Source organism: Hesperophylax consimilis, chromosome 18, assembly GCF_061612785.1.
Source record: "Hesperophylax consimilis isolate HC1 chromosome 18, BYU_Hcon_1.0, whole genome shotgun sequence".
NCBI lineage: Eukaryota > Metazoa > Arthropoda > Insecta > Trichoptera > Limnephilidae > Hesperophylax > Hesperophylax consimilis.
Window position 1 is genome coordinate 16,807,858 of NC_142853.1, and position 22,824 is coordinate 16,830,681.

The following is a 22,824-nucleotide window of genomic DNA, read 5'->3' on the forward strand; positions in this document are numbered from 1 at the left end:
CAGTGCGGTTTGGTTTGATGTAAATATTGAACATATCAGAAATTGACATATTTCCCTCACCTCATACAAATATAGAGCAGTACCAATGTATTTATTTATCGTACTGGGATTTTACAGCGTTTTAGAAACTCAGTTAAAAGCTACATAACACAAATAAGGTACATGATAGATGAAAAATCGAACGAGAGAAAAGAGATTAAAAAAACGTCAAGTTGATACAAGCAAGCAGAAGAAAATAAAATAAAATGGCAGAAGTTAATAAAAGCAAGCGGAAGAAAATACAAGAAAATGTCGAAAGAGAATACTAGCAAACATAAGAGACTTCAAGAACATAGCAGCAGAAGAAAAAACAACAACAAAAACAGCAGAAGAGAATACAAGAAAATGGCAAAAGAGAATACAAGAAAACAGCAGAAAATAATATTAGAAAACAGCAAAATAGAATACAAGCAAACAGAATAGAATACAAGTGTAGCCAGGCACCTTCGCAATAACGATTAATAGACAAACATCCATTCATCGACATCGTAATGTTGGCAACACCGAGACTACGTCCATCTTGACGGAACGCGATCGTCGTATTTCTTCACTAATGGTGCTGCCACACGCAAAGCTCACATCAAAAGTTAATGTACAGCGCATCATCTTTTCTACCGACACACGACGCTATCAAATATTTCTTCCTATGGTAGGAGAGGGGGTCAGTTGAATTCGAGAGCGGCCGAGGAACATAATTTCATCTGTCAAAGTGACAACTTTACTAAGGGAACACGGAACTTAGTTGGTAGCTCCGCAATTAAAATGACCCCCTCTCCTTTTTACGGCGGAGAGGGGGACGCATAACTTTTCAAATATCGCGTCGGGAGCGGTTACGTAAAATAAATTCGGTTAGCGAAGTTCAGAACCACACTTATAGCGCGTTATCTTTTTACGTGTGTCGGGTCTGTATGGGATTGTATGGCGAGCGCTATTGTGCTTTATATTATCTGTTGATGTGAGCTTTGCGTGTGGCTGCACCATAATACTGGTCCTGGTTGCAGTGTCTCAATTCGCGTATTAACTTCGAACATTTAATTTAAGTATCTAGTAATTTGTATCAGTATCGTCAATAGACCTCAGTACAGGTAATTAAACAGAATATTTTTTATAAAGCACGCACCTTTCGATCTCATGCGTAACTCTATAGACATTACCACAAAAGCAAATACAAAGGTAGGCAAAGTAGGCAAAGAAATCTCCGAAACATTATTACTCGACTTGAGCAATATGTACTTCGAGGGAAAATTCTACATGAAAAAGCAAAAATCTCTATTACTGTAAATCAGGAAGTGATTTATTTCACAGCGCAAGAAATGTCAAGGGACACTTGACTTGAATAAACTGGCACTCAGCCGAATTCACAGTTAGCAATTTTCCCTTTTTCCAGGGAATTGCCAGAGAATTTGTCCAGAAATAGGCTGAGAAAGGCGTAAGTTCGGGTTGATGTATAGGTAATTCCGGTCTTTAAATAATGAATTCATGAGTTGGTACTTTGGGCTACATTGGCGAATAGGAGAGAGTGCTAAGATTCAAAATCTGAGAGATACACGGGACGAATAAAATCCTCGTCAAATTTGAAAAGATTAAACTCGCTGGAAATTGAATATTTAATGCTATACAAAGGGGAAAAGCTGTCACCTTAGAAAAGCTAGCCCATATATTTAGCTAAAAAATCTTACTGGATAAGCCGTTACACTAGAAAATTGGTACCTACCTTACCTATGAAGCAGAAAAATGAAAATAATATCGAGCGGTTCGTTAAGGAAGCTTATCGAACTTCGAAAAGTTAAAAGCAGGAATTGACTCCGTATCAAAAGCTGGCGCCAAAAGGCTTCAAGGGCTAAAAAAAATAAACCGCCTTGAAGATTAAGTTACGAAAATGTTACAAAAATTACAAGTCAGCAAAATACACAGAAAAAAATGGAAAAATACACCTTGACGACTTTTAAATTCTGGATAGATTGTGTATCACGCGTTGGAGGGGTAAAAAACATGTTTACCAAACTTTTAATCAGAGTTTTTATCCCTCGACAAAGTTTCCCCGAGTCTGTTTCCGGCTTGGCGACAATGAGACGTCTCTTTCACCTAATTGAGGAGCTTTATTTATATCCGTTTTTCCATCCCGTTAGATTTCGAAGGCTTTGCTCACACACACGTCGTGGACTGCCCTTGTTCAGATGACCGGAAGAACGCGGATGGTTTAATTCGCTTCCATAGATGTTCACCGCTTCCTCGTTGAAAGAGGGCGGAGAAAGTTAAACGATGAGGAACAGAGGGATACACTAGAAATTGACTTGAAATTTCCCTTCTCAAAATAAACGACAGCAAAAAACGCACATAAGTCACATAATGAATTAATATATTCAGAGGCGTGCGTTAAATAAGGCTGAAAGGTTATCAATACTGCATCGCATACTCCAATAAAAATTATAGAAAAAATTAAGTCTCAATCGTCAAACCTAAGATTATGAAACAACTTTTTAAAAGTCTGTTTCTATAAACTATCCCCGTCTTCCCCATAGATATTCAGATATTAATGAATTTTTATATACAGGCCTATTGTACCTTGTTATTTTTATCTATTCTACAATTCTTCAACCATTCATTAGACACAAAAACGAGAATTATTGTATATGTACAGTCGCTCCTTAAATTACAGATTGATTTGCATCGGAAGCCACTGAAAAGCGACTATTTACCCTTTGTTAAAGAGCACTGGCTGAATGACTAAAATAAATGGCTATGACTGAAAATCAACCCTATCCGTGAGTTGTACACGAGCCTACCAACATTAAAAAGAAATCAATTATTTTTTCTGGTATTATTTTGGCTTCTTGAACGAAGAGCACAAATTTAATGATAACTACTAATTTAATTTCGTAAGTTCCCGTAAGAATGATACTAATCAACGTTTAATTTCCCAGGAAAGATAAAACACAAGCGCGAATAGTTTTAGTTAGTCCAGATGATATTACAGAAGTTTTCTCTGGGAGGAATCAAACCAAACAGTGAACGTAAAACTTGGGAGGATATCGATTCGACTTCCTATCATTGGGTAATTGGACAGAAAATTTCAAATGCCAGCAGAAAAATGGCTGCAAATTAAAACGCTACTCCTCATTTTAGTATTCGCGCATATAGATTCAACTAGGATCATACTAAGTATTCCTTTGAAAGGAAAGAGCACTGTGAAGAAATTCAACCGAGTTGGTTGCTAAACGTTTATTTTTAAACACTCGAAAAGTAAAAAAATACTTTACGATCGTACATTTGGTCAAAATAATACAGTTTTTTATTCCATTCAAAGAAGCGTGGTAATGATTAAAAATAAACGTTCGGCGGCAAAGCTTTGTTTTCGCAGAACTGAAACGCGATACGTTTGAAGATATACTAAATACCAGAAGTGCTGATTTGCGTAAAATAACAAAACTCACACAACAGATTATTTTTTAATTCGATCGCTGAACAAAAAAAAACAACAGCAAGAAAACTGTGATCTCGTAAAAACACAGAACGATGGGACCCATAGAGAATCCAGTTTCGTTTTATATAGATTGAAAAGTTTAGTAATTAAAGTAACTGTTTGATGCAATTATAGAAAACTAAAGAAGTTACATACTTATTTGTATACCTAAGCCCAAATGGGATTTTACATAATATTATTAAGGCGATACAGACGGAGAAAAATGAGTATTGCTGATTTATTAAAATCCCGTTAAAAACGGGATAGCATGCCGTTTCCTAATAAATTTTAGTACATTCATAATATATCGGAACACGTGTTCATGCACCCGCGTTTGTCCTGATAGCACACAGAGACGAAATGCGAACATATTAGAATTTTCATGAACACGACCAAGTTTGTTTGAATGAAATTAATAAATTTTTTTTAATTTGTTTATGAACACGACCACACATGCGTGTTTTCTTGATAGTTTATTAGGAAACCTGTAAGTTCATTCGTTAAAGGACTGGAGTCCCGTTTTTAACCGGAATACAAATAATTCGAAGAGATTTTAAATAAATTAATAACTAAACAATATTTATATCGGTAAGTTTTAGGGAATAATTGTTAATGGAAACAGTAAGTATGAAAAATAAAGCACTATTAAACAGGGTTCCATGATAACTCAACACAGTGACAATTCAACACACTTTTAAAAAGTGATAAAAAGTCATTAGAAACGATGAAAATTATGTTTTTAACCTGTCCTAACCTACTTAACCCAGTTAATGAAGTTTTTGTTTCATCACTTTCCATGACTTTATATAACTTTTTAAAGATGTGATGAATTATCATTGTGATGATTTATCCGGTCACCATTAAACAGATGTGATATCGGTAGCCTTATTTATTGTCTTTTAATTGTCCAATCAATAAAATATAAACTGGATTTTAGAGGTGTTTCGAATGCGTAGGTATTTCATAATATTTTTTTGCCTACATTCCGTGCAGTTAAGATTCATCTGCTTATTAATTACCGACTATGTACTCTAGGAATAAAAAATAATTAATAGTTAAGAAATATATATAATTATTACAAATTCAAAAATACAGTACAAGTTAGAACAATAAATTCTGCATAAAAATCTAGCAGTAGGTGTCAAAGTTCATGAAAAATAATGAATATATTATGTTTATTACGTGATAATAAAATACGTGTCTTCATCAACTCCCAAAAGATTATAATTGGTTTACGTGAAAAAGCCTCAAAGAGGGAAGCAATTTACCACCCTTTAAATGACAAAGAAGATAATAAACTAAAATGAATCCCGGGAAATGAGACTTCTTCCATAAACAAGACGTTAAATTTCGCAGCATCTAACCTAACCCTGCTCGAGTAATCAACCTGTATTTGATTGAACCAATGAAGTTATTAGATTTATCAATATTTTTGTTAGGTTCAAATATGTTCTCATATTATTCATATATTATGTAAATAAAAGCACAACTTTGTGTCTAATACAAATTTTTTTGAAAAGGGAAATTTGCATTAAACTGCAAATTTCATAGATTGGAAAATTTTGATATTTTGTCACTGTTCTGTAAATTTTAATCTTCTGCTGTGTATTTTAGATTTATTTTTATTTTAGACTGTAGTTTAGCTAAGAGGTAAACAGTGAACCATTTTATAGCCCAGTCAATTTACTTAGAACGGGTTGTTTCGGAGAATTTGAACAATTCATCAAATTTCAACGTTCATTTTCTGGTTCTGTGAAAGTCCTATTCATTTTCTGTTACTATATCATTATAGGCTAGTTAGAACTAAAATAATAACAAAACTTGAAAAAAATCTTTCACAGAACTTGAAAATTAACTCTGAAATTTGAAGAATCGTTCAAATTCTCTGAAAAAACTTGTCCTTAATAGAAAGTTATTTTATTGCTTTGTAAAACGATCATGAGATGATTATTTCAAAAAAGGACAAATATTCATAAATAACAATTCAATACACTTGAAAAGAAGGTTTAATAAAACGTATTAGTACTTGTTAATAAATGTTTTATAATATTTAATCCTCTAAGGAGGTACCATCTTTGATTAAACTGCTAATTAGTGTTACTCGTCGAGTAGCGTACACAATAATATAATTCACCACCGCTGAGTAACGCTACCCGTCAAGTAAATTACTGCTTTAACAGTTTATGTGATTAAAGTTACATCACAAATACGTTTACTCGGGAGTGTTGAAATGACCCTAAGAATTGTACAAAATTACATTTGAAATTTAATTTGTGCCTTTTGTTTGGCATGAAAAAAGCAATTCACTTGATCCGACGTCCTTCAATAAAACCTTGGAAATGATTAAAGCCTTAGCTATTAACCCACGTAGAATGGTTAAGTGGGGAAATGAAGTGGTACGGCAGTGTAATGGAATGTATGGAGTGGCGGAATATCGATTATCGAACACACTAGCACTAGAGCCTTCAGTGGAATGCAAACCATTCAACACAGTGAGAAGGACGGGCTAGAGAAATTGCGAATACAGTGGGATTTTGGGGAAATTAATATACAGAACGTAAGGTAGGGAAAATAATTTTAGGCTGGGCGAGTTTCTCATAATACAATGTTCAGTCTTGTTTATACATAGTATAATAGCGATAACCCGTGAAAAAACACGGGATGTTATAGTTATTGTAGGATTTGTGATGATGAAAGTATTTATATTATATATAAAATATATATTTGCCTAAGGATCATTGCCTATCAAAAACAAATATTATCAATTTGCTTTATAGTATAATTATATGCTTGTCAACAGAGAATTGACACATATGACCTTTCGAATGAACAACGTACAAGATTTAGATCTGTCAATTTTTCAAACATTTAAACAAAAGAAATACATTTTAAATAAAGAATTATAAAGTATTAAAATATTTAAGAACACGCAGGAACACACTTTCATATCACGCAAGCGCTCATGCACCGAGAGACAATTTTTTCTTTAATTGGCAGTAAAGTAAATTTTCAGTTTTCAACCTAGTCAATATATTTACTAATATATTTAAAGAATGTTCGTTTTCTTACTACATTTCCAAACGCATTTGACGACAGTAGCATGCATTGATAATTAATGCAATCAATTGTTAAAATAAATAATAACGAATGTGACATAAAAAAATATCAGACATAAAATTGACTGGGTAAAAAAAAATACTTTACTGCTAATGATGAAAGTTATAAATAATGGGTAAGGTTTATGAATAAAACCCTAATTTGAATTTCATGACTGGAAATTCTTGGATCAACTTAATTCCCTAATAATTCTGGATCGTCTCGGGTCCCGTGGCAACCCTGCAAAAACAATTAGAGCAACCAATCAAACGTTGTCATTCAGTCAGAATGTGAGCATTACGAAATAAAAACATGACAATGCAGGTGGGTAATGTTATGCATTATTTCAAAATCGAAAACGAGAATCGCGATGAGTAATAATGGCAATGCGGCGCTCAAACAAGATATTTTTTCCGCATTCGCATTGCGTCACACAACTTCGACCCTGGCTCGTTACGGACGGGAATGCGAGGAAATCATAAAACAGATTCTCCAAAAGCCATCAGTACCCCGACCCCTCCCTCACGTGGCCCGTACCTCGTAAAGGGGCGGTCATTACACGAGTTTCGAGACTTATTTAACCCATGGCAGTCCATGGCGCCGCCATCCATTCAGTCCATGGCGCGCACTGCGAGACAAGCGAATTTTGTTGGAAAGATTATACGTCTCGTACTGCGCGACAGCGTCTAAAACCATTTTTCTTAAATCTGCAAAAATATGGGAAATGCAAATAGCATTGAATTAATGACACTTTAGCTTGAAAATGCGTAAATCTCGAATAGGAAATAGATTACTCAATGCAATCGAAAAGGATTAATTTAACCGTTTGAAATAGGAATAAAATAAACCGATGGCGCACACTGCGAGGCAAGCGAATTTCGTTGGAAAAGTTATACGTCTCGTGCTGCGCGACAGCGTCTAAACCCATATTTTAAATATGTAAAAGCATAGGAAATGCAAATGGCATTAAATTAGAAACCTTTGCTTGAAAATTCGTAAATCTTTAATGTAAAATACATCACTCAATGCAATCGAAAAGGAATTATTTAACCGTGTCCACATCGAATTGGCGGTCTTTATCCAAGTTACATACACTAGTTATACTAGTAATGTAAAAAAAAATGACAAATAATACAACATATTATAATGATTTTATCAATGTCGGACATTTTTATCGCTACACCAGATCGCTGAAAAACATAACAGCGTAAAAAATTGACTATTCCATAAAAAAATTAGCAATAATATTATAAACCTTTATTAAACGTGTTTTTTAAGTGCGGCGTAAAGATATCTGCCGCGGCTTATTTTTTACTTGAAAATTATGATCGTACGCTTATATTTTATACTGATGTGAAACTACACACTTTACAACAGAAAATATTTTTTAAAAGCAGTGAATTTAATCAATTATCGAACGGGGTGGTTTTGTAATACAGCCGTCCGCGTACACGTCCCGTATTTATAACAATAAAATTGCCAAAACTGGAACGTTTGGGCCAAGGTTGCGCCCAAACTGCCAGTTTATGTAACGTTTTATTACATTGTTTGTGACAGAAAATATACCAGCTAATAAGATAAGTTTACGAGAAGAGACTGTCTACATACACGTATATGTACTCATCGTTAAGAGCCGTGTGCTTAAGCCACATAAGCCGTTTAGGTATTACTCGTGTTGCTACTCGGCTTTGTCAATCGAGTTTCATTATATTATTTTTTAACTTCGTACGGTAGGCCCTACTGACTAAGGGAATCTATTTCCCTCAGGATCTTTGAAATCAGATATGTGGAGTGTCTTTTAAAGGAAATGAAGGATCGAAGCCGGGTCTTCAAGAGACCCTTGCTGTGGGAGGGAAACACAGACCGGCAAATCATTTTATGTGGTATATATATGAAAGTCAAATAATAAATATCAACGCTCCATAGCTCGCATTGGAAATGATATTTCGGAGGGGGCATTCAAATATTATAAAAAAATTCGATTATGCCCATCACAATTAAATTTTTTTAATGTTAATAGAGATGAGGTTGTACAGGTGGTAATAATTATGTTTGTATAATTATTCGATTACTACGAAATATATTGAGTGTGCCCTTCACTATTAGAGATGTTCAATATCTGTCGAGTGTGATGTTGATTTGTAACCAAGTGAGAAGAGGCGAATAGGGATGTGGTGGTTGGTGGGGATAAATATTTGCGTATCGTTAAACATTTGCAACAGTGATACAGATTAATAACTAACTAACCAACACGCCGTTTCCCCGCAGGGGTAGGCAGAGAGGACGGACCGCCAAACAACTCGGTCTTGGCACACACTCTTTGCCTCATTCACATTCATACATACTTGTCTATTGTTCTGACTCTTGACATGGCCCGACTCAAGTCTTCATGTCTTCCTCTGGCGTCCCCGACTTCTGCTACCATTCACATTTGCATCGTATATTCTCCTTACTCCTTTCTTCGCTTATTCGCTCTACATGCCCAAACCATCTAAGCGTCCCTTTCTTGATCTTACTAAGATAAATGATGCAGATAATTTCGATATTAGGTGTATTATGTTTACTAATATAGACATAGTATGTAGATATGAGTACCTTTTTGCAATTTTAGAAACAAAATCATGCGAGCTAACCAGTCTTAACACTATTTTAAACAACTACGTCCTGAATTTCATACGTCAATATATCCGTTTTAATATCGTAACACACAAAATTGATCAACACATTCACATAATGCCTAAATTTATTTATAAATTGCACAAAGTCACGCGATGATAATCACTTTCACCACTGGCTGTTGGGAAATTTGCTAATTTACGTTGAACTTGGCAGGTGACTCGAAGGAACTTACGCCCTTTTGTGCAAATACTTAAATATCCACATTTAGGCGCCGTCGAGACTGTAGAACCAGAAATAAGCCGAAACCAGGTTTTAGTTCCATCGATTCTAATTTCAGCGAAGTATGGAATTAACAAAGAATCAACATGTTGCAATAATAAAAGACGTCCTGTCCATCTAACTTTAATGCTGCTTTTTAATATTTATAACATCGTATTACACCAGTAGTAGGTACACTGCAAAGTAGCGAGTAGAATAATCACTGTACAGATAATATATTTATTTATTTAACGCCCAGAGGGTTTCAGAGGTGGAAGGTATAATTTTAATGACAGTTTTGAAACATGAGAAAGAAATAATAAAAATAAAATTACATTAAAAAATAAGAACATAAATGCAAGAAACAATATTAAAAATAACAAGAACATAAATTAAAAAATACAGCGATTTGACTGGTTTACAAAAATATAACTTTTTTAAAAATATAACAAAATTCGCAAAGTTAATATTAAATATATCGACATCGCCTAAGTATTGGTTTCCCATAGTGTGAAACCGTTGTATTGGGGAGTTCGCAATGTAATTGCGCTTATGTGTGTTGCAGTGGAATAGTGTATTTTGTCGTGTTGTTATTGTAGGTATTCGTAAGTTTATGAGTTGCAGAAGTTCGCAACAGTCGAATTTAAAGTTTAGAATCTTGAATAAAAAAGTTAAGTCTTTATTTTACGCCTGTCTTCCAATGTGTGTATTTTTAGAGTATTTAATAAGAAACGATATTGTAAGTCTTCTAGTGGGATATTTAATTTAAACTTTATAAAACGTAGAATTTTTTTTTGTATTCGCTCAATGTTATTAATGTGAATTTTGTAAGAGGGAGACCAAACTACTGAGTTGTATTCAATTTTGCTTTTTTTTTTAATCCCAGAAGTGTGATTTCAACCGACGTGAAATAACATGGCTGTCAAAAAAGAAGAAGAAGATGGTTTAAGAGGGAGATATGTAAATAAGAATGTTAGAGGGAGCGATACACCAGCTAATATGGACTAATGAAGAAAACATTCATGCACGTAGACTAAGCTGCAATTTCAACATTATGAAATTGGATAGATAGCTGTCTCTTCATCCCCATCAGCGTCCCCGATACTCGAGGTGTATGGTACAAATCCTGGCACAATGACTGTGTACTTATAAAGCTGTTCATCGGAGTAATCACTTCTAATATTGGGGACATCTCAAAGTTTATGAAGAGATCTGGTAAAAAGTTGGTATTCCCAGAGAGACATCGACATCAAAATTGTATGAGATAGTTGAGGTGATGGAGACCCTTTCCATAGGCAGAACTACACATTTGAAAATGTAAATTTTCACAAAATTTGGTAATGTTCACTTTGAACAACCTTTCATATATTATAAGGAATAATAAAACATTTTTTAATGTTAAAATGATTAGCACTCTCTCGCAGATAGAATGGCCAGTTTGTGTTTTAGTTATAACATGTAATATTGATTTTTTTGTTAATTTTGTTCACTTCTGTGGACAATAGCCTCAGTGATGGACACTTGGTTTGGTCAATAAACACGAAAATACGAAAAACTACCTTGTTTATTATTATGCTTTCATTCCTTGTACTAATCTGAAGATTATAGGAACAAAATTTTGCAGATATTGAACCTTGCCTTCAAAATTTGGGGTTGCTCGGGAGAATGACACATTATACAATTAACTAGCTGACGTGTACCCGGCGTTGCTTTTTTTCTCTCCTTTCAATAAATATAATATCCATGTATTATATATGTAAACCTTCCGGAAGAAATTATCTAAATGATAACGAAAACCCTATCAAACTCCGTTGCCTAGTTTATAAGAACTAAGCGCACAAACAGACGATTTATTATTATTATTTAGAGATTATATATAGGCGTAAGCGAAAAAAATTTATAAAGCATTATTTATTTAAAATAAAACAAAAATCTCTCCACAAATGTCTTCAGTAGCATTTAAAGAAACACTGTGAAGTTTTTCATGATTATAACGTATTAAATACCAAAGGAGATGTGTGTTTTATAATTTTCGTATTGCAATTTTTATCTATAAAATTAGCGGTAAGCACCAGATTTTATTTTTCTAGAGGTGAATTAAAAACTTTCTGAGGTATTCGCCTAGAAACATCTGAGATTTTAGTAATAAGTTCATCAGAAATAATTCAAATAAACCCTTCGGAAAGATCAATCTTCTAGGCCTGCTATGGCAAATTCGACCGTAGGTCCGTCCATTACGTAGGGCGGCGCGCCGAAAATTATTGACACGACTTCTTCACTTATGTCATCATAGATTCCCACTTGATTTTAGAGATTTGATATGGAAAATTCAACCCCAGGTCTGTCCAATACACAGGGCCACGCATTGCATATTTTAGTGCACGTCTGCTTCACTTACGTCGTTAAGATTCTAGGTTAAAAATGAGCTACTACGGACGCACGGACAAGTAAACCACAGACTTCTATTGCTTTATCTTTTCAGTGCGAATAATAATGATAAAACAATGGAAAAAATCAATGCACGCAATTGTGATTATTATTTCCGAATTTTTAGTACTTGGTACGATTCAATTTACCGTACATCCTTCATTGGTGTTTGCGATTAATACAAAAAAATGCAGTAATCTCATAATACATTCAAGATAGTTCAGACTGATATAAAATTATTTTAATTGTGCAATATGCAATATTCACAAGGCGTATAATCTAGCGATGAGTCGTGTTCCTACAACTCCCGGTAAAGCATACCACGGCTTAATCGAACGGTTACTCTTTTTATCAAGAGATATTTTAGAAAAAATAGCGCAATTTAAATTATCCAAGTATTAATTGTTATTACATACAAAGAAACGTGAACAGCGCCTGACAGACCGAACTTGGACATAATATGTACCTACTCCTATTAACTACCTAGCATCTTATTTTCCCCGTGGTATGAGGCGACGTACCGGTACACGGTTGTACGGTCATTCATGAGCTTACGCTGGGAGCAAGGAGCCGTATCGGGGGAGCCGTACCGGGGGAGCCGTACAGGAGGAGCCGTATCGGGCGAGTACAGTATTCTCATTGCTCATACGCTCGGAGCTCAATTCGTCGTTCAATTGAGTCGACTCTTTGCGTACGAAAATATAGAGCCGGTACCGTGGCGCCTCTCTTAATAAAATGAGTCATGAACCATCACTAGTCTAATCCTTTAGGTTTTATGATATTTTTATACGTATAACAATTTGTTTTGAGAGTTTAGGTAGCTACATATATATTTTATTTCAGACCAAGAATCCGATAAGTAAAGTGAGTGTGTAAGCAATTCATTACAGATAAGATAAGAACCAACTTACAAAGGTAAATACCAATTAAGTAAATACCGAGTAAAATCAATCAACCTTTATTGACAAACGTGGTATTATTATTTGTATTACGATCGAAATAAACCTCAATAAATTAACTTGTGATATTCTTGTTTATTAATAATAATAATTACTCTGATCGAAATAGGAAAGCAATAACTTTTTTGTTTCTTTCAAACGCAATTAAAATTTGAACGGTTCACAAACAAATCGATTTCGAAGAAAATTTGAAATATATCTTTATTTGAATTAAAAGCAAATGTTCGCTGTAAATCCTTTTTCTTCACTAGAAGGGGGAAGACGAAGTACCACGCTATTCAGAACTGGTCACTAAACATAGCTATTGCCATTTAGAGCAATGATTCAATTGCGAATGGTGGTCTTTCACTAGGGCTATACTAGAATATATTACCACTCTGATAATTCGTTTATTCTACGCCGGTCTCGATACGATAACTCCTCCCAATGAGACAGGCATAGCAAAAACGTTTATTCTACGCCTGTCGCGATACGAGAACTCCTCCCAGTGAGACAGGCATAGCAAAACTGTTGTACCTCATAATTATAAGGATAGAATATTTATTTTTATTTTATTTTATTGATACATGGATACATCATTTAGAGAGTAAATGTGGTTTTTTGTATTATTTCACCCTCCATGCTAGGGATGACCCTGCGTTATGGCAGGTGAATTTTACAGTTTGCGGACATAGAATCTACACATTACTATAATATAAAAAAGAACAATAAGAAAACTGATGTATATCTAGTTTGGGTTGCAAGAGGAGGATGGAGAAGTTAGAGAATTATAAGATTAAAAATTTGAGACATTATTAGTAAATAGATCACACTAATTAATTATGTACATACTATACCGTTAAATTAGGGAATAAGGATTTATTATGTTTTGTCTGAACGGTGATTAAATTGATAGAGTGTAGAATGAATGGATATTGTAGTTGTAATGTATTCCGTGTGTAAGGATCCATTTCGTAATTTGTTTTTTAAAGGAATGGGGTTGTCTCACGGTTTTTAGGTTTTCAGGGATAAAGTTAAATGATGTAATTATATTGATGTTATCAAGATAAAAAAAAAGAAAATATCTTTAGAGACACTAGCAAAAACCTAATGTGAGCGCAGTGTAATATACAAAATATATTTTTCATTAGTAAACACCTTTTAGCCTCCTTTATATGTAATAAAACGGGACTCTGGTGGTCTGCATAATACTGTACGGATTAATTTCCCAAAGAAATGAACGAAAGCACTCTTTTGATAATGTTTTGGGTGGTTATCTCTCCTCAGATAGCGATTTCTCTACCCGGTAACAGGTAACTACTCAAGTTTCAGAGGGCCAAATAGCAATAAATGACTACCCTCTCGGGAAAGTACTTGTGAAATATACCGAATGAGAATTTTAGAAGGAGCTACTATGGCAGAGTTCTAATAGCAAAAGACTAGTTCTGAAATATAGAAAGTAAATCTATTGAATTTCATTATCTGTTCATTGGCATACAATCCTCTAAGAACCAAATAAATAGGTGCACAAATAACAAAATGTAAGATAAAACGGCTGTTAACCTATGAAAATAAGCATAAATGTTATTATATTACGATCTCGGAGCACAGTTTATGAGATAACAGAGATTTATCTAAAGAAAACACAGAAAGCATGTTACGTAAGTGACCTACATAGATTTGTAAAACTACCATCGGCCTGAGACAAAAGTTTCCTTGCCCTAATATATATTTTTGTAGAAAGAAACAAAATCGTGCAAACAAAAAATAAAAATTATACAAAATACTATTTGCTTAATGTACATTTTGTTTTGCAAATAGTCAAGAATGGAAATGAATTCTTGAAAATTACGTTGTTTTAAAACAGCTGGTCTTAGAGGATTAAAATTTGTCATGGGATAATCCAATATGTACAGATCAAAGTGACATTAAATCTCATACTCGAAATCATATTGGATCTTTGCCAACGGAGTTTTTGTTACGTCTTTAGATCTTTACCAACGGAGTTTTTGTTACGTCTTTAGATCTTTACCAACGGAGTTTTTGTTACGTCTTTAGATCTTTACCAACGGAGTTTTTGTTACGTCTTTAGATCTTTACCAACGGAGTTTTTGTTACGTCTTTAGATCTTTACCAACGGAGTTTTTGTTACGTCTTTAGATCTTTACCAACGGAGTTTTTGTTACGTCTTTAGATCTTTACCAACGGAGTTTTTGTTACGTCTTTAGATCTTTACCAACGGAGTTTTTGTTACGTCTTTAGATCTTTACCAACGGAGTTTTTGTTACGTCTTTAGATCTTTACCAACGGAGTTTTTGTTACGTCTTTAGATCTTTACCAACGGAGTTTTTGTTACGTCTTTAGATCTTTACCAACGGAGTTTTTGTTACGTCTTTAGATCTTTACCAACGGAGTTTTTGTTACGTCTTTAGATCTTTACCAACGGAGTTTTTGTTACGTCTTTAGATCTTTACCAACGGAGTTTTTGTTACGTCTTTAGATCTTTACCAACGGAGTTTTTGTTACGTCTTTAGATCTTTACCAACGGAGTTTTTGTTACGTCTTTAGATCTTTACCAACGGAGTTTTTGTTACGTCTTTAGATCTTTACCAACGGAGTTTTTGTTACGTCTTTAGATCTTTACCAACGAAGTTTTTGTTTCGTTTCATATATGCGTTGTTATTGCATGTTTTTTATATATACAATTCTACCATCAGCAGATAGAGCTCAGTCGCAGTAAGGTTGAAAATACATTAAAATATTTAATAATACATGTTTATTTTTATAACGTGAATTTACTTCGCACTCGACAAAAGTGGTCAAGACCGTCAACAGCAAATAAGGGGCACTTTCGCACTAAAGTAATTACGAATTTCGTACGTTGAATTAAAGGGCGCAATTTACCATTAATTCCTGGATTTTCACAGAAAACATTAAATGCCGTTTCTTACAGAATACACGACAACCCTTTTAAGCGGAATTAAAATACCTGAACCGGCATAAATTTGCGAAATGTATGGGAAAGTAAGCAGTATACCTAATGGAAAAACATAGATTTATTTGCATACATACTTAAGCCACAATGAAACCTATATATTTCTCTTACAAGCTAACATTATAAATTACGCGAATTAAATACGTTGTACTTCCAAAATTATAATATCCACAAGCTAAAATTTCTTCCACTCAACGACACAATTTTGTCTTAGAATGCAAATACCAAACAGAATTCATTTGTTGTATCAACTAACAAACCATCACACCGTTTCCCAGGTGGAGTAGGCAGAGTATGGACGGCTAAATAACTCTGTCTTGGTACAGGCTTCTAGCTTCATTCACATTCATGCATTGCTTCCTACATACTCTTTAGCATTATTCATAATGATAAAATACAAGAGGTAGTTTGTACGGCCAGACAAGCTCGATAAAATTAAAAAGAAATAGAACGACTAAATCGAGTGGTAAAGTAAAATTTTGCGAGACGAATTACTTTATTAGAAGTATGCGTCCCTATTATAACTAAAGTTAGCAAGCCATTGTGGAGGATAACAATCAGATAAAAACAATCGTATGATTTGGGATGGGTTCATACCGGAGGGTGAAGACAACAATGTCACAATTCAACATGAAAACAATCGAAAACGTTCAAAAGCACTTTCAGTTGGTCATAAAAACCATTCAGTTAGTCCCATTATATTAAAGTGCTGACAAGCAGAAGCTCTGTTATTTTTTAAATCTACCGAATTTTATATTTCATAAATTGTTACACTTTTGTCACAAGAATTAATAAAATACTGAATTTGACTCGAAAAACACCCCGGAAAACGAATGAAATGACATATTTTCAAATTTGGGAAAGTATTAATTTTATATGTTTCTAGAAAACAATTAATGTGTCATTAAAATTTTTTTCATTTAAACTTTCCAGGAAAATGTTACATCTCAGACTAGCGGACAATAGACAAAAGTAATGACAATTAGAATTTCGTATCGATCGAATCAGAAATCGAAATGTCAAACTGACAACTAAATAATTAGTTTCATAGAATTCTAAAGAAATTACATTTTGTTTCAGGGAATTCGAAAATATATATTTTTTAGAGTAAACCTTTAAATGAAGTCCTGAATATAATTTTTAATGAAATTCACTTCAGTATAGTAAATCATACATAAGTGGTTTTTCTTGGGAACAAATTAGTAATAAAGTTTAACACAAATTTAAAGTAACTAACCAACTACCAACTAACCATCACGCCACGTTTCCCCGCAGGGGTCGGCAGTGAGGACGGACCGCCCAAACAACTCAGTCTTGACACACACTCCTTGCCTCATTCACTTTCATACATCGTCGCATACATACTATTCTATTTTCTGATCGTCACACTAAACTTGATCGTACCATGTCTTCCTCGGGCGTCCCCGACTTATTCTTACAATCTTCTTCTTATACTCCTTTCTTCGCTCTACATGCCCAAACGATCTAAGCGTTCTTAATCTTACTAATTACGTTTACATCAGCCTTGCACTCTTTGCGGATCTCCACATTTCTCACACGATCGTACATAGTTTTACACACATATGCCTCAGGGATCTTAATTTAAATTATAAACATAAATTTACTTACATTCTATAGGCGTTGAGAGTTTTTGACATTATAAGACTTGCTTCAGATTAACTTGTTGATTTTATCACTTGTAAACTCATGGTTTGTCACAAGGTAACTGCCGGAAACGGGTTTCCGCAAATAGATCACACACTATTTTTATTTTTATAACAATTTCACTGAAAACAAAAACATGTTTTAAACAACTAAGCACACACCATCACGAACAACATTGTGTCCGAACGAAACCATAATAATCAATAGAAGTGTAAAATAAGCCAATTATTTCTAACTAATTCAAGACGATAAAACGAATAGAACGGTAGGTACTCTGACAGGAAGATGTTTTTTTGGCGATGATGTGGTTATAGACGTGCGCAATCTTATTTAATCAATTAATCATGTAGGTACTAAAAATAAATACACGATTTTATCGTATTATTATTATTAGTTTATTGCAGTCTGACAATATCCGTCGACAAACAATTAATAAATACACATATTCATTTATTACAGTCTGACAATATCCGTAGACAAACAATTAATGTGAAAAATGATTTGGATTTTATTAATGGGCTTTCATGTAAAATTGAAATTATGAAAAATTTGAGACAAAAAGGAATATCGAAAAGATGTTAATTTTTTTAATGTGTTTTATTCGATGAATCATCAATTATTACTAAAAATACTACTGTCATTCAAATAATGAAGTCATAAAACTATTGATGATTAGATTTATAATTAAAATTTAGAAAAACATTTGTAACCGTCACACAGGTATGTTCATTCGAACGAAACCCTACTTTACACACACAACATACGATGTCTGACAAAAATTGAGGTTATGTTATCGCGGATACGTAAAACCAAATAAAAGACTTTGTAATAAAACAATGAATGTATTTTAACTACTTTGTGGTCGATAATATAATAAGGGCAGTATTTTTTTAATTCACAATATGGAGTGTGGGGGTTACTTTAACAAAGGCGGGGGGCGACGCGTGGCCTCGATATAATGCTAAGGATTTCACGAGGGTGGGTGACGTCCTCCCCCTGCGAAGTGTACGCGGCAACTGGCGCGATGCTACTCGACTACCCCAAGTCGGCGGCGAACGAATTTCCCAGATTTTCAGAATCACGCATCAGTCAATTTTGAATTATAAATAAAATAATTGAGTTATTAACAAAACAAAAAACAAGACTATTCGGATGAAGTTAAGCATTACATGAGTAATCGAATGGTATATGAAATAGAAACAAAAGGTAATACATATATGCACAACATAATAGCAAGAACTAACTTAAGGTTAAACGCAACGCTCGTTGTATTCTACGTGTTCACAGATGGCGTTAATTAATTAATTTTGTTTAAATACGCTTTTGCAAGGTATTTTGCATGTAAATAATCTAAAGACCATCAAAAAATCACAAATTATTTATAAAAAAGAAATCATTTATTTCAAAGTAACATTTTAGGTAAAACCTAAAATTGCAAGACGCGAGATTTATGAAATTCACAAAAGATCCCTAAGCGATAATGGCGATCAGTACCGCCTGGAAAAATGTCCAGTTTAAGCTGGGTTAGTCATAGCTCGCCGGGTGCGAGATCCGCCCTCTGGCGGCGCCGCGACGCCCTACGACGGCGAAAATCAGAACTTACAGGCGTCGCCGCTAGAGGCTACTGCTGTACCATGAATTATTCAAACGTCTTCAATAAAACGATACCTTTTATCGGCAACCGATCGGACGGGTCAATGGATTGCATTGTAACAGTGAATCAGAAGTGAAAATTATGTTTATACCTATTTTTACCTGTTGAAGACAACGGAACATCCCTTTTTGGGGACGTTTTATTTTACTTATTAACTCTTGACAGGCCAAGATGCCAAACCAAAACGTCTGTAACCAAGTGGGTCTTCCGACGACCCCATGCATTTTTTCTGTATTATGCGCTTTTAAAGTAAAGTCAATTATCAATGGTAACTTATGTATTTGCGCAGGAATACGTAAAATACTAAAATGATAAGTCAAGTATCAAGGACGATAGTAATTTTGGGTACTACCTACTCCCCCACTTGGCTGCGGGATAGTTAAAACCTAAATTAATCAGATCATATATTTTTTTTTTTTTTGGTAAACTAATGTTTAAGACTTTTTTAAGATTTTTTATGCATAGCACAAAGGGTAACAATTATTTTACAAGCAATAATTATTCGCCTGAAACACTCATCCACATTGAAAAATCTCCTGATGAAAGATACATGACGCCAACGGGACGCCCCGTCAGGGGCATCAGGAGATTTTTCAATGTGGATGAGTGTTTCAGGCGAATAATTATTGCTTGTAAAATAATAGATCATATTTTATTGCTTATGGCGGGTTTTTAACCCATAATCTTGTTTAGAGTTTAGGAGTTTGCCGCTCTGCCATGGAGGTCGTCAAAATATATTATTAAATCAATGAAAATATTTGAAAATGTTGGGTTTGATATTACGAAAATGTAGTTCATTTTACGGATATCTTTTCAATTGAACCACGTTTAATTAGAGACACCCATTCATAACATTAACGATATTTTCGCGAATTAAAGCGATAAATGGTGTTTTTAGCAATTATAAAAAAGATTTTTTAGTCGCTATAATCTTGTATTGACAGATCGTAGAACGAAAATGACACACTCTACTGTAGAAACATGTGCCATGTTGAGTTTCAATCAATAATACAATAAACATGTTTCAAGTGATTTTGTAATTTAATTTAATTCTTAGTAATTTAATTATTTTTCCCCTCTTGCCGACTCCCGTTCCTTGACGTTATCCTATTTAGCTATACACGCTATGAAATTGCAAAAATAAAGCTATAAAAGCTATTTTTTCAATAATTAATGCTACATTTCTTAAAAATTAAAGCTATGAATGGGTGTCTGTAACGATAATCAATTAAAGAAACTGGTTAGTAGGTGAGGGAAATTTAAATATAGGACAGAATTTTTTTTCAATAAGTTGATCTTGAGTTTTATATTTAAATCTCTAGACCTCGGCCGCTGTTGTTACTCAAGAAAATATTAAGCTGGAGATTAAAACAAGCCTTGCAAATTAATATTTAACAAACTATAAAGTCTACTGAACAAACTTTTGGAAAACGTTACCAAGGACTTGACTAATCAATCATATGATAAAACGATATTCTTTGAAATTTATAAAATTGTTTGTGACATTTTAACAGTATTATGTTAAGTTTATCAAATTTCTCACATGGACGACATACAGGATGTTGGTGACTTACAGGTAGATCAGAATAAAGAGATTCATGCTTGTGATTTTTTCAATTTTCTAATACAACAAGAAAAATTATTTCACTGGTTGATTAGTAAGCCGATTAATCCGGTGATATTTTTTAGGAAAATTATTTAGTGGTCAGTAAATCGTTTAGTGAATTTCTGAGTCACTGTCCTCGTGTAAATAGTCCAATACCGCCCATCCCCCACACCCAATGCCCAATACCCACAGCGTTTTGTGTTTTTATGTGAAAAAAAGTGACTGGAGACCAAAATATCATGTATATTTTTACTCCAATAAACTCAGAAAGCACTGTAAGTCAATAACGTCTCTTAACACCCTGTATTTCTATTAGTTATTTATATTAACAGACGGTCACGTTGCATCTTAATCGTTAATTCGCTTATTTTTACAGCAAATTAAAATAGGTTAATATTTAAATATGCCATTGAATGAGAAACACTTTGATTATTGATAAGAAGTGCTAACAACAAAATGGTTGATATCAAACGGAAACTCTAGCTTATGGATGATAATAATACAAATATTATGGTTATTTATCTATGAATGAATTCATATATGTATGCGGTGTGTAGTACCATCAAACAAACAATCAACATCAGAAAACCGACTGAAAAAGGGCAAAACATACAAAAGCCGCTTGCAGGGCCTAGCAGCACTAATCGGTATTTTTTTATAAATTGCTATTAACATTCTATTGGTAACTAAACACATTGGAAGTGAGCTGGTTACGAAACATTAGTTTTAACAAATGCAAAAAAGAAAGCGAATGCAAGCAAGAAATAATGTCTACCTAGTTAAGGCGATGCACTACGTAGTAATGCAAAATCATGTGTTTTTGGTTTGAAAATTTGGTCGCCTAGAAATGTTTCAGATGCTTTAATTAAATACTGCGAGTAGAATACATCTTGGCCTTTAAAATAATCGAGTATTTTTTAGATACGTCTTTTTATAAGCCCAGAAAAAAATGATGTATAAGGCCTATGAAAACTGCTGTAAAGTTCAAAATCTCCTACTTACGAACCAATTTTCGGTTATGATTTTATTGTGTAATGTGGCAAATTAAGTTATTTATAAAATGATCGAAAAAAATTTAATATTTATGCCTGAACATCCATAAAATATAATAAAAGACACTTTTTGGCCATGTTTTTTTCTTGCATAAATCAAAACAGGCGAACATCTACGTAAAGGTTATTATTGATAGCGGCTCAATTTAAAATATTACACGACGTTTTGCATCGCCTTAATAGGACGTATCTTTAAAACTGACAATGCCTCTAGAGATGTAGACATTTTCAAGTGTAACTTGAAAACATATAAAATGTAACTTACTAAACTGATAACTTAATTTTTTATTTTGTAAAATAATCCTATCATCTTAGTTTATTTTATTGCTTTTATTATAATCATGCGTAAACTGTATTACTACTAACTGTCTTTAATTGTTTTTATAACATTTTGTAATTCCTTATAATGTTTATTCTTTATACATATTTCTTTGTCATTTATAAATATATTGTATAGGTGCAAATATTTAATGAACGACTAGAATTAATGGAACATTATTGGTCTAATATTGTAAATAATTGTGTTTATGATAAATATATAAATGACTGTGTGTTTCCTAAATAAAATAAAATAAATAAAATTTGTTTTTTCAATCAAAGGGAGTAGCAAAAATCTACTACGCATGTGTGTATTATTTAGTTTAGTCAAGTATTTTAACCTCAAATCCAAATTTAAAATTTGTATGAAGAAGGCTGCGCAACCGTTCCCCTGTATTTCTGCTTCGTAACATTGTGTAAGAATATCTTGTAATATCACCAAGAGAGAAATAATTATTTATTTTACACACCTACGCATTATGTTGAAGTAAATATCTAAAAACTACACGGTTAAGGTAGGCGACGTCTCTATTTAAACTGTAATTTATGGGCGGATTGAGGTGAAAATACGGTCGAAATAACGCCTTCGCGAGGGAAAAGTAGAAGTGAAAATTATTACGTAGATTCCAAGATAAAAATAAAATATTCTGTTTTCTACGGTATTATTTTCAATGGTAATCCTTTCAGCTAAATA

At 33.6% G+C, this 22,824-nt stretch overlaps 1 protein-coding gene across 12 annotated transcripts in view; it reads right to left on the bottom strand.

The window, feature by feature from the left end:
• Positions 1-22,824, bottom strand: part of Klc (kinesin light chain) — a 126,205-nt gene that overhangs the window by 90,503 nt on the left and 12,878 nt on the right. Inside the window, exons 1-2 of one of the 12 annotated variants that reach the window (XM_089642639.1) lie at positions 18,421-18,514; positions 17,465-17,622 (exon numbers count right to left, since the gene is read on the bottom strand). The exons of 10 other annotated variants lie outside the window; for them this stretch is intronic. In XM_089642639.1, coding sequence (XP_089498765.1) covers positions 17,465-17,493 — 29 coding nt within the window. In that variant the 5' untranslated portion in view covers positions 17,494-17,622; positions 18,421-18,514. Of the gene's footprint in view, positions 1-17,464; positions 17,711-18,420; positions 18,515-22,824 lie in introns of those variants that run through there. One more of the 12 variants, XM_089642640.1, reaches the window with a different exon arrangement.